The sequence below is a fragment of the Liolophura sinensis genome, chromosome 2 (assembly GCF_032854445.1).
Source record: "Liolophura sinensis isolate JHLJ2023 chromosome 2, CUHK_Ljap_v2, whole genome shotgun sequence".
Taxonomy (NCBI): Eukaryota; Metazoa; Mollusca; class Polyplacophora; order Chitonida; family Chitonidae; genus Liolophura; species Liolophura sinensis.
In genome coordinates this window covers 7,229,125-7,244,706 of record NC_088296.1, presented here as the reverse complement: position 1 = coordinate 7,244,706, position 15,582 = coordinate 7,229,125, and the positions used below count along the sequence as shown (strand labels likewise).

The following is a 15,582-nucleotide window of genomic DNA, read 5'->3' as shown; positions in this document are numbered from 1 at the left end:
CCAGAGAAGATACTCATTGGGTAATGTGTGGACCCAATGCTAGAAAAAGAGAAAAACCAGCTCTCCCGAGAGGATACACATCAGGTAATATAAGGACAAAATTATTAGACAGAGACGCGAAATCCACGACACTTAAGAAGATAACCACCAGGTAATGTGGAGAGAGGAAATCCAGATCTCCAGAGAAGATACTCATTGGGTAATGTGTGGGCCCAATGCTAGAAAACGAGAAAAACCAACTCTCCTGAGAAGATACTCATCGGGTAATGTGAGGACTCGGCATTTGATAGTAAACCTAGCACTGCTGATAGGATACCCATCAGGAAACTTGAATATGTTGAATATGAAGTTCGTATATGAAAAAAAAAACGTGTATCAATGCTACAAACGGTTCATGATTTTACGTGTGTATTACTACTCTAACATTTCACTGACATTAACTCAATCAGTCAAACAAGGATGACATAAACACAATCATTCATTTTTATTTGGCATATTTCTCAGAAGTTGGAACACAAAGGAGAGAAAGTGGCAAAGTATCACTGAATTATACATGTAGATGAATACACATCAAACTGACATCAAAATAACAGCAAGCAGATGCAATGGCGCCATGCGCTAATAGATGACCTCATAATCTTGACCACAGGTTGTCTTAGCTACAGTACTAGTGATGACGACGTAATTTCAGGTACAATATAATTAAAGACGGACAGCATAGAAAATAAAACCAGAGCAGCGACAACAGTGTAATAGCTGGCAAATGGTCACACGTAACCGGCGAAATATGGCCTCTTGTTAATTTACCTCAGTCAGGGTTTTATTCTAACTCTTGAATAAAAAATGGGTAAACAGTAGCACGTTACACGCCACCTCACACCATGGCTTAAGCAGAATTAGTTTTAAACAATGATGTTAACTGCAATTTAATAGACGTCACTGGTCTAGAATTACTCAAAGCCAGACATTAACATTTGCGAACACCCTGACACAGTCACACAATGCAACATATTAAGCGCTTGGATACATGAGCTGCGCATCAACTTGGAGACGAATGGTGGTTTTTGAGGTTAAACTTAAAATGGAACTATCTACCCATTCTGTAGAGCACATATAGTGATATGTGCCATTACAAGCTGACTGTGAGTGTCTTACAAGCAGATAATGTCAGGGTGTATATTATACATGTCAATTTACTTTAAGCACGTGTAGGTCTACAGATCTGAATGAAGTTAATTAAACATAAGGAGACAGCTCATGTTGTAGTTTTTCATACATGTATGCAATAAAAGAGAATTAGCGCTAAGTACATGCACAACACAAACTAATCAGGTTCTTGAAAGAAAAATTGTGGACAGGATTGCTTGCATTAAAATTTAAAAAAGAAAAAACCAAAGAAAAGCAGTATGAACACTATACACCTATCAGTTCACCGGGCTAAGCACAACCAAACCAAACACAATCTGTATCCTTAAACAACTGACACACTGCATACATCTAATCAATGTATGTACATGTATTAAGAAAAGCATCTAATACAGCTAAAACATATGACTTGCACTGGGCGAAATTATCACAATGCCATCACATATAATCACCAGACACGGTGTAATACTTACAGGATATGGATCTACCTGGGCAGTGAATACAATATTGATGCATATTATCTAACATAACAGCACTTACATGGAAATCTCGTGGAAAGGAAATATTTATAATTTATTATATAAATGCTTATCATCCTTCCTCATTTTTCTTACATACTAAAAAAGCGTTTAATTTGTAAACACATTTCTGTTACACTTCTGAAACACCTATTGATTTTCATTCATGAAATAAATATGTCTAGTAAGAGATAAAAAGATATGTTTATTATGGTAAACACCTCAGATATTTACATAATAATGGGGTGGATATATATTAAGAAAAAGGCATATTCCAGTAAACACACGTTTATATTGAGTGCCGGCAGCTGATAAACTTCACAAAATGTTTAATATTGTAAACATGTGACATGTTTATACTCTAATACATAACACTTTTCAAGTATTTAATCAAACTATGGCCAGGTACTTGTGCTGGGTTTCCTCTCTTAAAGGTTCAATAAACAAAATAAAAATAAAAAATAGCTGAACATACAGGAAACAATGATATCCGACAGCTGCCAGCATTATGGTGGGAGGAAACTGAGCAGAGCGCAGGAGAAACACATAACCATCCGCAGGTTGATGCAAAACCTTCCCTCGTATGGCTGGAGAGGAACCCAGCATTGATGAGAGGCTCCTGGAACATTGCGCCGAACTGGCAAACTAACCAAACATGCTTTTTTGGACATAGGATTAGCCATACCTTACAGGATAGGTCAATACAAAAAAAAAATTGTTTGTAATCTGTCTAAACAAACTTCTATTAAAATAGAAAAAAGACCGTTGAAGTAGGGCGCTTTATTGGAGAGTCTGTTGGGTTACGCTGAAAAAGACAACTTTAACTGACAGGTTATATCCTTTACAGACATGAGGTGAACGCTTCAGTGCAAGGTATAAATGAGGTGAAACTGGGGTGTGAGGTATAGAGGAGATGTACACCCCATCTGTATTATCTGAGGTGTACTGTACCTCCAGTTCACAACAGCCATATGTCTATACCTCAGGTATACCTAAAGAGCATAAAACAGTATTTGCATATGAGATAATATACCTCAAATGCACCTTAGTAGCTTTGAAAAATAGCAACACTTGGACATGTTAGACGATGTACCTAAGGTTCACCTCAGAAACCTTGAAAGGTTTTGAATATAATTAAGTGATCATGTACCTGGGGTACACCTTTGCCGATTTTTTAAACTTTTAAAATAACAGATCTGATTCAAACATTTTACTTCAAACAAAACTACAAAATTACAAATGTTTTTTATTTTGTCAACACAAATGTTTACAAAATAAATATAAGCCTCTGTCTCACCCAATACACACTTGCCATTCAGTGTGCAAATATTCACCAACCACAGAGTATGGCTATATGGATATTTGTCCCTGCTTATTCAAAAATGTCTGCCCTTAACAATGTGCATATTCCAGGCTGTGGAAAAAGAACCCTATTATGCACTGACTGATACTTCCTGGGTCTGAATTTGTAAAGTGTGAGCACATACAAACATCTAAAGTGTATAGAAAAACAGTAGAAAATCCCAAAAAACCCAATTTCGCCTAATCACCTTTATTGTGATAAGGTCAGCAGGGCTTCCTCTGGGTCAGTATCTTTTTTAGCCGGTCACTTTTTAGCCACTCATCAGATTTTGTAGCAAATGCTGTTTTTCTTTAGCCATACTTCCTCATCAGCCTTGACTTAATCTCTTGTGATCATCATCTCATTGAATGGAAGCCATATCCATGATTTTTGTAGGTCTCCATCTGTAATTGGTTTTTGTCTGCTTTGGTGTAGCTGCTAGAATCAGTTTGGTCTGTTCCAGCTATATCTGGAGTTTATCAAACGTTACATTTAGAACAATTGCCCTCAAAATAATAGACCAATGCTTGGCAGCATGTGTTTGTTTGTTCTGTTTTTTTCTTTTTGAAAAAAAAAATCAATCCGTTTTTCAACCTGTCTGTAGGATCCTAGTAAAATGTAATTTCTTCTATCAGAAAAATTTGTTACGAAATAAATTTGTAAATTCAGTTCATTTCAATTCAACATTATGATCAGTACATTGGAGTAATACAGTCTGACAGAAGAAAACCAGACGTCGTACACATTTATGTAATGGCACATATTCTGAAACATTTAATTTATTGCGGATCCAAACAAAAAAATAGTTTATTAAGTGGAAAAGTTTAAATTTTTCATGGGAGGTAACTTCATTTACAGGTGAAACGCTACCTTGATTTATCTCCCTTGATTCCTTTTTTTCTAATATTGGCGGCGAAAGGCATCCCCCAAAATGCCATGATTCTCATTCCTTACTGAAAATTAATGTCAGTCAACTTGCAACAATACAGGATCCATCAAGTAATCGCCATAAAACTGTGTTGTTTCGCCGAGATGAAGCCGTTTGAAATGAAAGTAAGTGGATTATTTTCATTAGAAAAATTGCAAAAATCTGCTAAAAACCTCAAAAAACTCTCATTGTAGATTTTGCATAACTTTGTATACTTTTCTTAAGTGAATAAATTTGTCACCAAAAACATTCGTATTTTTTCACATTTTATCGCCATTTAAAAAATTGTTCCAAATTTGCGACAATGACGTGTGCCAGCAGAAGCCATGGGCCATGTTGTGGGTGTCTTATGTTAACTGGACTAATTTTTGAGTACACACCACCCCAGCCCCAATCCGGCTATTTATGCAAAAATCCTCCCTCACACTTATAAGGCTTATATTTCCAAATTTCATTTACACAGGTGAGTGTAAGATTGCATTTATTTAATCAGAACTGTTTCAGGATGTATACAGATAAACGTAGCCAGTTATTGTTATCAGCTACTTTGAAACACCTACATACATGTATGACATTTAGTATGGCAATGCACAAGTATGTATTGCAATTTTGTTAAATGCAAAGTGACTTTATAACATTAAATATGCTAATGCTGTGTTTTAAAATAGGACTGAAAGTTAATCTACTTCTTATCTTTGAGGAAATTTGATTAAATGCGCTGTTTGTGCAATTAATAATAAAAATTTGTTTAGAATTTTAAGCCATTTCTACAGGTACAAGTGGAGATAGGCCTAGCAATTATTACATATCTTCTGCACATCTGGAGAGAAGTGGTAAAATTTTAGCATCTAATGACAACAAGTGTTACATTTTAAGGAAATACAGGGTACATGTTCATTTCTGCAGATTTTCTTTCGGACAGAAAAGAAATTTAAACCCCGTTCTCTACAAAACATCCTATCCCAGACACTTACGTGTAGACTATCAACCCAGGTGAGCCACTACCCACAGCCGTGAAATTTGATTTCTGCCATTAGCCGTATAAGATTTTGGTTTTAGTGCCAAGTTCATATAAAGATATTACTAACAAAAAATTATCTTTGTCCTATTTATAGGTTACATAGGTGTGAAATTCGGGAAAATGGGTCCAAGATTTGCTTCCGAGCTGAAGTCGGAGGACTGACTGGATAAACCTGACACAGAGGCATTTAAGTTGTTCATACACTATAAATTTCTGCTGTGCTACATTGCATCAAACATCCGAATTTTATTTGGATAGAACAGAAAACTTTTAACTCAGTGTTATTACCCACCTCTGTATATAGGACGGTCTGTAAGAAACCTGCCGATGGTCGTGGGTTTCACCCGGTCTCTGCCCCGTTTCCTCCCACCATAATGCTGGCCGCCATCGTATAAGTGAAATATTCTTGAGTACGGCGTAAAACACCAATCAAATAAATAAAAAAATAAATCAATAAACAAATATTACCCACCTCTCTAGAGGTTACCAAGATAAGAAAATGTTATGACTTCACTTTCAGCCACTAAAGCTAAACAAAAAAAACAAAATGGTAGCTGAGAATGTTGTTGACAAAAGTGCAAGCTACATGTGGAGGTATGGCAAGGTACCACGTGAAAGTTAGGGTATATATATATTGCAGAAGTTGAAGATTTGCTACATAAGTATTCAGGAAAATCAATGTTCGCGTCTAACCTAAAGGGGTAAAGGACATATCTCTCATTTTTTTTTCTTCGAAACTAAAGTTACATAACACAACAAGAATTACTACATGTACCATGTTGACTATATGTAATACCATGTATAAACCGTGACCTGTTTTGCTCAGTGACACTCTTGATTATGCTGATTTACAAGTCACCATTACTAAAAATAAAACTACCTAGTCATTATCTACATGTATTTTGTCTGGAAGAAAACTGACACTGATGTTCAGGAGAAGTCAGACAGACTGTGTATAACTACACCAAGTTGTAAGCTTGTGACAGATCACTGACCACTTTGCAGAGGAAACTAAACATACTGAATTAGCCACACTGATGAATTAACTAAAACATCTATACGCAAATTGGTCAGTTTGTTAAAAAAAAAACCTAATCAAAGTCTATTTCAACAAACTATAAAAGATGTAATGAATAATTACCCGATGGTCAGGAAGTGCTTATCATATCACAGAGAACTGGAGGCAGAGTTGCAGAGTCACCCGTTACCAGACGAGCAGACACAGATCCAGACCAGACATAAAACTCAACCCATGGCACGAGAGGCTCTGTGACGACAACATCACTGACAGTGTACATTACCTGGTTGTTGTCACAGTCCAGGACTGTCAGTGTGTGGTCATCACAGTCCAGGTACACACCCAGGTGATGAGGTCGTGTGTAACGTCTCCATTGTCGATAGTCAGGTCTGATCTCATCATCACCACCACCACTGTGACTATAACACAAGACCTCATCACCACTGTAGTCCATCCAAATATACCAGGTGTTACGGCCAGCGTCTGTCTCCCCACTCACACCACACCTCTCCTGTCTCACTCCTACACAACAGTAACAGTAACAGCGATGTGAACAGGTGATGTGTATCTCCCAGTAGTACCTGCCCGTCTGGTAACGCCCGTCTGTCACAGCTCTCCACCACCTCCCCTGGGACAAGTCCTTACCCTCTACTATACAGCCGCTGTCAGTAATTCTCAGCTCACTGTCGTCTGTCTCTGTGAATCTCAGCGTCGGCTCTGCAAATACACAACAGAAGCAGTATAAACAACAGCACACCATAAACACACACTGTAAGGCTGAGGTGTAAATACTTGTATACATACCGTGGTTTTACTTTCTCCACACAATCTCTTGGAATAAAATAACATATACTGCTGACACGAATGTAATTTATACACTGCTCTCTGTCATTTTCAGCCAGTTTAAAAGAGTTGTGCTTCGACAAGAACTGGATATATAAATAACTGACGGGTACGACATAGGCCGAATAATGCGTTAAAATACACACATTTAGCGCTCTAATTTGTTTGAAACTTATTACCTACAACAAGAACAATACCTTCCTCTATCCGATACTTGGTTTTAGTTATCAGTTATGGCACATTTGAACACAAAACTCACTATGAAGCTATGGTAGACCTGTTGTCATTCGTGGAGTGACCAGCTACCGAAGCCGTCCTCTAGTAAGGGAGGTAACTCGCCACACATAGCTTACCAAGTGACATTCTTTTACCACTATGTTCAAAAGACTATTTAATCCATCAGAATTATTAGTAATAAAGAAGTATTGGAATCTTCTAACTATTGAAGTTTCTCTAATATATTTTTTAAAAGACAGTTAATATATTTAAATATTAAAAGCAAACTTATATCAAGTGAGGAAATATATCTAGATCAACAATTATTTCTTTATACATAGATGGAAACCCTTTAATATTAATAATGAAACAGATATGGGGGGTGTTTTTCCCTTTGAAATACATGTTTGACTACATTTGAGTCTAGTAAGTAATACTCAGTTTTAACTTGGATACTTGTTTCATTAATAATTAAGAAAGTTGAAATATATTCTGCTATCAGTAATGTGTTAAATATCACAGGTCAACACACTGAGGGGTAGGCTACAATATGTTATCTGTTCTGTCCTAACAATACACCAGCTGATTTGTACACATGAGGTAAATATCACTCAGACACTCAGGGGTACACAACAATCTGTCCTGCGCTAACTGTACAGCTGCTGATATATGACTCTGCAATGTACTTTCCATTTTTAAAACAAACATAAATATACTGTTGTATAAATTACATTTTTATTAATTTTTAGCGAACCATTGTGTTTATAGCTTACACTGGCTTTATATTTCTTAGAATGGCCTACTGAATGCCTTTAGACTTCAAAGAGCCCCCTTTACACTTTACGAGTACCATACACTATTTAGTGTCCTCTGTACACAACCTATTGTATACATCACACTGATTTTTGTCTTGTAAACGCACCCTGCTTTATACCTCACATTAGCTTGTGTCTTCTCTGCACACCCTGCTGTATACCTCACATTAGCTTGTGTCTTCTGTGCACACCCTACGGTATACCTCACATTAGTATTTGTCTTCTGGACACAGCACACTGTATACCTCACATTAGTATTTGTCTTCTGTGCACGCCCTACTGTATACCTCACATTAGTTTGCGTCTTCTCTGCACACCCTGCTGTATACCTCACATTAGCTTGTGTCTTCTCTGCACACCCTACGGTATACCTCACATTAGTATTTGTCTTCTGGACACAGTACACTGTATACCTCACATTAGTGTGTCTCTTCTAGGCACACCCCAGTGTATACCTTACATTAGTTTGTGTCTTCTGTACACACCCTACTGTAAACCTTGTATCAGCTTGTGTGTTCTTGGCACACCTTACTGTATGATTGTATCTTTTTTGCCCACCCTGTTGCATGCCTCACATTAGTTTGTATCTTGTTTTGCCCACCCTAGTGCATGCCTCACATTAGTTTGTATCTTGTTTTGCCCACCCGAGTGTATGCCTCACATTAGTTTGTATCTCTTTTGCCCACCCTATTGCATGCCTTACATTAGTTTGTATCTTGTTTTGCCCACCCTATTGCATACCTCACATGAGTTTCTATCTTGTTTTGCCCACCCTAGTGCAAGCCTGCCATTAGTTTGTATCTTGTTTTGCCCACCCTAGTGCATGCCTGCCATTAGTTTGTATCTGTTTTGCCCACCCTAGTGCATGCCTCACATGAGTTTCTATCTTCTTTTGCCCACCCTAGTACATGCCTCACATTAGTCTGTATCTTGTTTTGCCCACCCTACTGCATGCCTCACATTAGTTTGTATCTTGTTTTGCCCACCTTAGTGCATGCCTTACATTAGTCTGTATCTTCTTTTGCCCACCCTAGTACATGCCTCACATTAGTCTGTATCTTGTTTTGCCCACCCTACTGCATGCCTCACATTAGTTTGTATCTTGTTTTGCCCACCCTAGTGCATGCCTTACATTAGTCTAGATCTTCTTTTGCCCACCCTAGTGGATGCCTCACATTAGTTTGTATCTGTTTTGCCCACCCTATTGCATACCTCACATGAGTTTCTATCTTGTTTTGCCCACCCTAGTGCAAGCCTGCCATTAGTTTGTATCTTGTTTTGTCCACCCTAGTGCACGCCTCGCATGAGTTTCTATCTTGTTTTGCCCACCCTAGTGCACGCCTCATATTAGTTTGTATCTTGTTTTGCCCACCCTAGTACATGCCTCACATGAGTTTCTATCTTGTTTTGCCCACCCTAGTGCATGCCTCACATGAGTTTCCATCTTGTTTTGCCCACTCTAGTGCACGCCTCATATTAGTTTGTATCTTGTTTTGCCCACCATAGTGCATGTCTCACATGAGTTTCTATCTTGTTTTGTCCACCCTAGTGCACGCCTCATATTAGTTTGCATCTTGTTTTGCCAACCCTAGTACATGCCTCACATGATTTTCTATCTTGTTTTGTCCACCCTAGTGCACGCCTCACATAAGTTTCTATCTTGTTTTGTCCACCCTAGTACATGCCTCACATGAGTTTCTATCTTGTTTTGCCCACCCTAGTGCACGCCTCATATTAGTTTGTATCTTGTTTTGCCCACCCTAGTGCATGCCTCACATGAGTTTCTATCTTGTTTTGCCCACCCTAGTGCATGCCTCATATTAGTTTGTATCTTGTATTGCCCACCCTAGTGCATGCCTCATATTAGTTTGTATCTTGTTTTGCCCACCCTAGTGCATGCCTCACATGAGTTTCTATTTTGTTTTGCCCACCCTAGTGCATGCCTCACATGAGTTTCTATCTTGATTTTGCCCACCCTAGTTCATGCCTGCTATTAGTTTGTATCTGTTTTGCCCACCCTAGTACATGCCTCACATTAGTTATATCTTGTTTTGCCCACCCTAGTGCATGTCTCACATTAGTTTGTATTTTCTTTTGTCAACCCTAGTGAATGCCTCACCTGAGTTTGTATCTGTTTTGTCCACCCTAGTGCACGCCTCGCATGAGTTTCTATCTTGTTTTGCCCACCCTAGTGCACGCCTCATATTAGTTTGTATCTTGTTTTGCCCACCCTAGTACATGCCTCACATGAGTTTCTATCTTGTTTTGCCCACCCTAGTGCATGCCTCACATGAGTTTCCATCTTGTTTTGCCCACTCTAGTGCACGCCTCATTTTAGTTTGTATCTTGTTTTGCCCACCCTAGTGCATGTCTCACATAAGTTTCTATCTTGTTTTGTCCACCCTAGTGCACGCCTCATATTAGTTTGTATCTTGTTTTGCCAACCCTAGTACATGCCTCACATGATTTTCTATCTTGTTTTGTCCACCCTAGTGCACGCCTCACATGAGTTTCTATCTTGTTTTATCCACCCTAGTGCATGCCTCACATGAGTTTGTATCTTGTTTTGCCCACCCTAGTGCACGCCTCATATTAGTTTGTATCTTGTTTTGCCCACCCTAGTGCATGCCTCACATGAGTTTCTATCTTGTTTTGCCCACCCTAGTGCATGCCTCATATTAGTTTGTATCTTGTATTGCCCACCCTAGTGCATGCCTCATATTAGTTTGTATCTTGTTTTGCCCACCCTAGTGCACGCCTCATATTAGTTTGAATCTTGTTTTGCCCACCCTAGTACATGCCTCACATGAGTTTCTATCTTGTTTTGCCCACCCTAGTGCATGCCTCACATGAGTTTCCATCTTGTTTTGCCCACCCTAGTGCACGCCTCATATTAGTTTGTATCTTGTTTTGCCCACCCTAGTGCACGCCTCATATTAGTTTGTATCTTGTTTTGCCCACCCTAGTACATGCCTCACATGAGTTTCTATCTTGTTTTGCCCACCCTAGTGCATGCCTCATATTAGTTTGTATCTTGTTTTGTCCACCCTAGTGCATGCCTCATATTAGTTTGTATCTTGTTTTGCCCACCCTAGTGCACGCCTCACATGAGTTTCTATTTTGTTTTGCCCACCCTATTGCATGCCTCACATGAGTTTCTATCTTGTTTTGCCCACCCTATCCCATGCCTCCCACTAGTTTGTATCTGTTGTGGAAACCTTAAGGGGATGGATAAGTTTACGTGGTATGTTTAGTGAACAGCCTAATGCATGTCTCACATTAGTGTGTGTCTTCTGTGTACACCCTACTTACACCTTGCATAACTTTGTGCCTTTTTTCCAAACCCCAGTTTTGATCACACCCTAGTGTACACCTTATACTTTTATGTTTGTGTCTTCGATGCACACATTGTCATCATATGACTGAAAAGTTGTTATGTTCGACGTTAAACCCCAAGCTCTCACTCACTCACTCACTCGATGCACATACTAACGTAAACCCTACAGTTGTTTATGTCCTTTCAGCACACCCTACTGTATATCTTTCATACATATACGAACTTACTTGTAACTAAGGCCCGTTCTTTTACAGTCACCTGTCTAGGGACAACGTAGTCATGTTGTAAAGAATCTAGAAGCTTCTGTTTGCTGACCTCATGTTTCTCCAGATCTGCTCTTATATCATTCAGCTGGTCATCAATTCTGTGAGAAGAGAAGAGAAAACAAAGAGACACAGTCGTGTAGTAATCTTGTGTACAACGCAGTTATGAGAATGCCATGATGTACTATTCCTAGTAGATTAGATCTGATTTGTCTGGACAAACGTATGTTTAAACATTGGATATATTTTACAGTCGGGTCATGTTTTGGATAACTACAGTGCTGTTGCTCACAACTGCTGACAATAGCCATATGCAAATGTATAACAAACCTAGATAGGTATCACACATTTATACATACGTTTTGGTGAAGCCCGTGGAACCCTGTCAACAAACAGAATTAAAAACTCATATAAAATCATGTAAAGATGATAACCGAAACTGAGATACTGTAGCTATACTGTCAATTCAACATATAACAAGAACACATTTGTAATTGAAATGTCTTACCTCTTCAAGTGCACAGCCACCCATGGCTTTTACCTCAAAACATTTAGACCATTTCCTGATCTATTACATAGTATAGGCTGCTGAACCAATGTTTGAGAATGTGCACATTTGACTTACCTGCAAAAACTCGACGTCCACTGACGCTAACAAATTTTTGGAAGCCTGTACCATCCTCTCCATTTCCTGGGTCTGTAGCTGAAAATGTTTGAGTATGGCGCTACACTCCACGCTCCACTGTGAATAGCGGGTTTTTATGCCATCTAAGGACTGTTGTTTCCATGCTTGTAAAGCTTCAAAGGCTGCACAATAAGCCTTTTCTACCTCCTGAGTGTGAAGTTCCTGGTTTTCCTGCCGAACAGAAAAATCGTTTACTGCCTCATCTAGACCTATAGAATTGTGTGTTGAAGAAGTTATATATGTATGTGTAACAAGGTGAAATACAAGCGCCACACAACTGTGGCTACAATGTATCTCCGGGATGGAGATGATTTCCCTCTAGTTTAGGTATGTACATGTAAGTGTCGACTCAAAACCCAAAGTACGTCGTTTGATTCCAAAAAGGGTTGTGTCATCACAAATTATGCTCCGAACAGGGCGAGATGGTGGAGTCTTACATGCTTCGGACAGTGCCCGAACCCGAACGCTGTCGCCCCATCAGATCAAATGGTGTACGTATATATATATATTATAGATATTATTATGACACCGTATTTTCGGCGATAATACATCAAATGGAGATGTCTAGGTGGGCATATACCGTGTGTGTTACTTAATAATGATACGATAGTAGATAAGATAAACAAGAAATAGGTGAAATTGACTCGCCCATCACGCAAGTAAATCCCCTCATCAGTTCGTGCATTCCCCTGTTTACGTTCTTGTAAAAAGTCGTCACTGTTTGGGTTTAACTCTTTGATTGTAATCTACATATATAATATGTGACAGAAGACCGCTTTATCAAGACTAGATCATTGAAAGCTGTATGTTACCTGGATTTCTGAATGATAGCAATACTCCACATAGTCAATATGAGTCACCAGCATGTGCAGTACAACACAGGCTGAACAGATGTCATGGAAAATACCAACCTGTATCTTGTTGTGCAACCTCATAACTCCTGCCAGCGATTCTTTAGTTTCCTGTAGCACTTTCTCCAGTTCACTCGTTTTGTTCAAAACAGCTTGCTGTAATGGAAAAAATACTACATTAAAAAATCAGCCTTTCAAATGACTCACTACAGTACAGAACACAAAGCCCCATTTTTTACTATAGATTACAAACTTTGGGTTAATATTTAGTTCCAAATCATGCCATGTTTATTTTGAGTATCGATTTATATACTAGCATGCTACACGATTTAGATAGTGATTTAAGTTATTCGCCCAAAACATTCCTTGTGTCTTTCTAACATCATTAAGAACTTTTTACTACTTCTCATTACATGATTCCAAAGTAATTTTGAACTTGCACAATTTCTTAATTTTTTCGTGGTCCGTATTAATCATTGTTCGGGAATTGACCTTACGATTAATGACTCATGACATCCATTTGGGCTGATGGCTGATAAACGAATGTCTTTTTCGCATTACCTTGTCATTCTCAGCAGCTGATGGTATATCCCGCACAGCATGTTCCGGATGCTCAACCACACACCCCAGACAAATTACCATCCGACACGGTACACAGTACATGACGAACGGCTGACCGTGTCTAGCACATGACGGCTGCTGAGTTGATTGGTGGTCCCTGCTGACTTCACCCTGTGATGTTTCCTGGGAGAGGTATTCCTGGGACGAAATCAGTTTGTGACGTTTCAGGGGCCCCTTCATTGGGTGACAAACAGCAAGACATTCCTGACAGTAGAACACACCACAGATGGTGCAAAACTTGACAGCTTTAGCATGATTGTCCTCCTCACACAGAGAACAATATGGGATGTCTTCCTCAACCTTAACAGCAGTAGAGAACCTCTCCACCATTTCCGCCAGATGAAAGTTAGGAGCCAGTCCAGCCACACCTTCTCTCCCCAGATTCGTTGGTGCCCGACACACAGGGCATGCTATCAGATGGACGTCATCATTTCCCCTGCTGTCGGAGGTGTCATCTATCTGCACAGATTTGGACTTGTCAGCATACAAACCAATGCATTTTTTACAAAAACTGTGCTGACATGGTAGCATTACTGGTTTCCGGAATGTTTCCATACATATCGAACATGTGAGAACATCATCCCGATTCTGCTTGCTCTCGGCCATTATTTGCTCAGGTTTTTTTTCCTGAAATAAAAACGACAAATCGCTCAGATTGGCACCTGTGAGGGTGTTATTATTTAAAAAATATCAATTTTCAAGACAACACACAGCCTCCGCCTATTTCAACACTATACACGTTACTTTTTAGTTGCTATTCTCCTATTTTCATTTAAAAAGCATTAAAGTACCTATTCATGTATGAGGAGAGTGTGCGCAAATCACTTTTCTGAAAAGGAATCCATTCTGGTCAGTTAGAAATTTAGCGATTCTAGCTTTTATTGTGCACGAGAAACTGTTTTGACAAAGGTCTGGTCAAGCCAGTTTGGGCAGATGTGGTTGATACTGATGTTCGACACACATATAGCTCCCATCCACGATTACCAGATTCGTGTGTAAAAACGAAACTGTCGCGGTTTAAAAGTAGATTTGACTCAGTATGACAATTAGAAATTTTTAACTATTATAGTTTTTATGTTTGATGCATAGAGGCAAACCTTATAAGTGAACAAACAGCGATCCATATATGTCGGTTGTTGTGGCTAACAATATGTATGTAGGCCCAACCTCAGACAACACGTCGCCGACAACCAACGACTTTCAGGAAAACCAGACATAAAGCCTGTCAAGGTCAAAGCTTCAGAAAAGTACATTAAAAACGTCCTGTCGTCCTGGATATAGGGAGAAGATCAACATAATTAGACAGTATGAACTTGAACCCAATTAAATCAGTCGTTTGCTTGAGAAGAAAATATTCCGGGTTTTGTAGACAGTATCAGAGGTTCACACACAAGCCGAGAGTAGAGTCTATATAAAGACACGCCCCCAGTCGTACATCGACTTCGTGTCCATTTGAGGACGTTCAGACCAATTAAATACTGTCTGAGAGTCGGCACACGATCAAGTAAGACAATTCCGTCACCTCATAGAAACATCCCGTCATAAACATAGACGTACCATATCTCACTGGACTTACCTGTCGACACAATCCCCACCGTGCTTCTCTAATTGATAAAACTGTGCAAAGTGAAATAGAAAATACTTGGTTCGGAGAAATACACGTCATCTGAGCAGGGGAGGTAAATCCCTCAGTATGCTTTTACACTTTTACACTCTATGACAATCCCAACCTGCGGATGGTCGTGAGTTTTCCCAGGACTCTGCCCGGTTTCCCTCCGACCATTATGCTGACCGCCATTGTATTAATGAAATATTCTTGAGTACGTCGTAAAACACCAATCAAATAAATAAATAAATCTATGACGTCCCCACAAGGGTTAGCACAGTTCCCTTTTGACTTTATATGCGAATACCATATTTTAACAAACTACCATGGAGTTTCCCTAAAATGAATTCAGTAGTTTAGCTCAATTCATTT

At 39.1% G+C, this 15,582-nt stretch overlaps 1 protein-coding gene across 2 annotated transcripts in view; it reads right to left on the bottom strand.

Annotated features, from left to right (window-relative positions):
• Positions 1-5,025: 5,025 nt before the first annotated feature.
• LOC135462683 (E3 ubiquitin-protein ligase Midline-1-like) overlaps positions 5,026-15,582 on the bottom strand; it is a 69,146-nt gene continuing 58,589 nt past the window's right edge. For both annotated transcript variants that reach the window (XM_064739908.1, XM_064739907.1), the window contains exon 7: positions 5,026-6,690. In XM_064739908.1, coding sequence (XP_064595978.1) covers positions 6,104-6,690 — 587 coding nt within the window. In that variant the 3' untranslated portion in view covers positions 5,026-6,103. The remainder of the gene's footprint in view (positions 6,691-15,582) is intronic.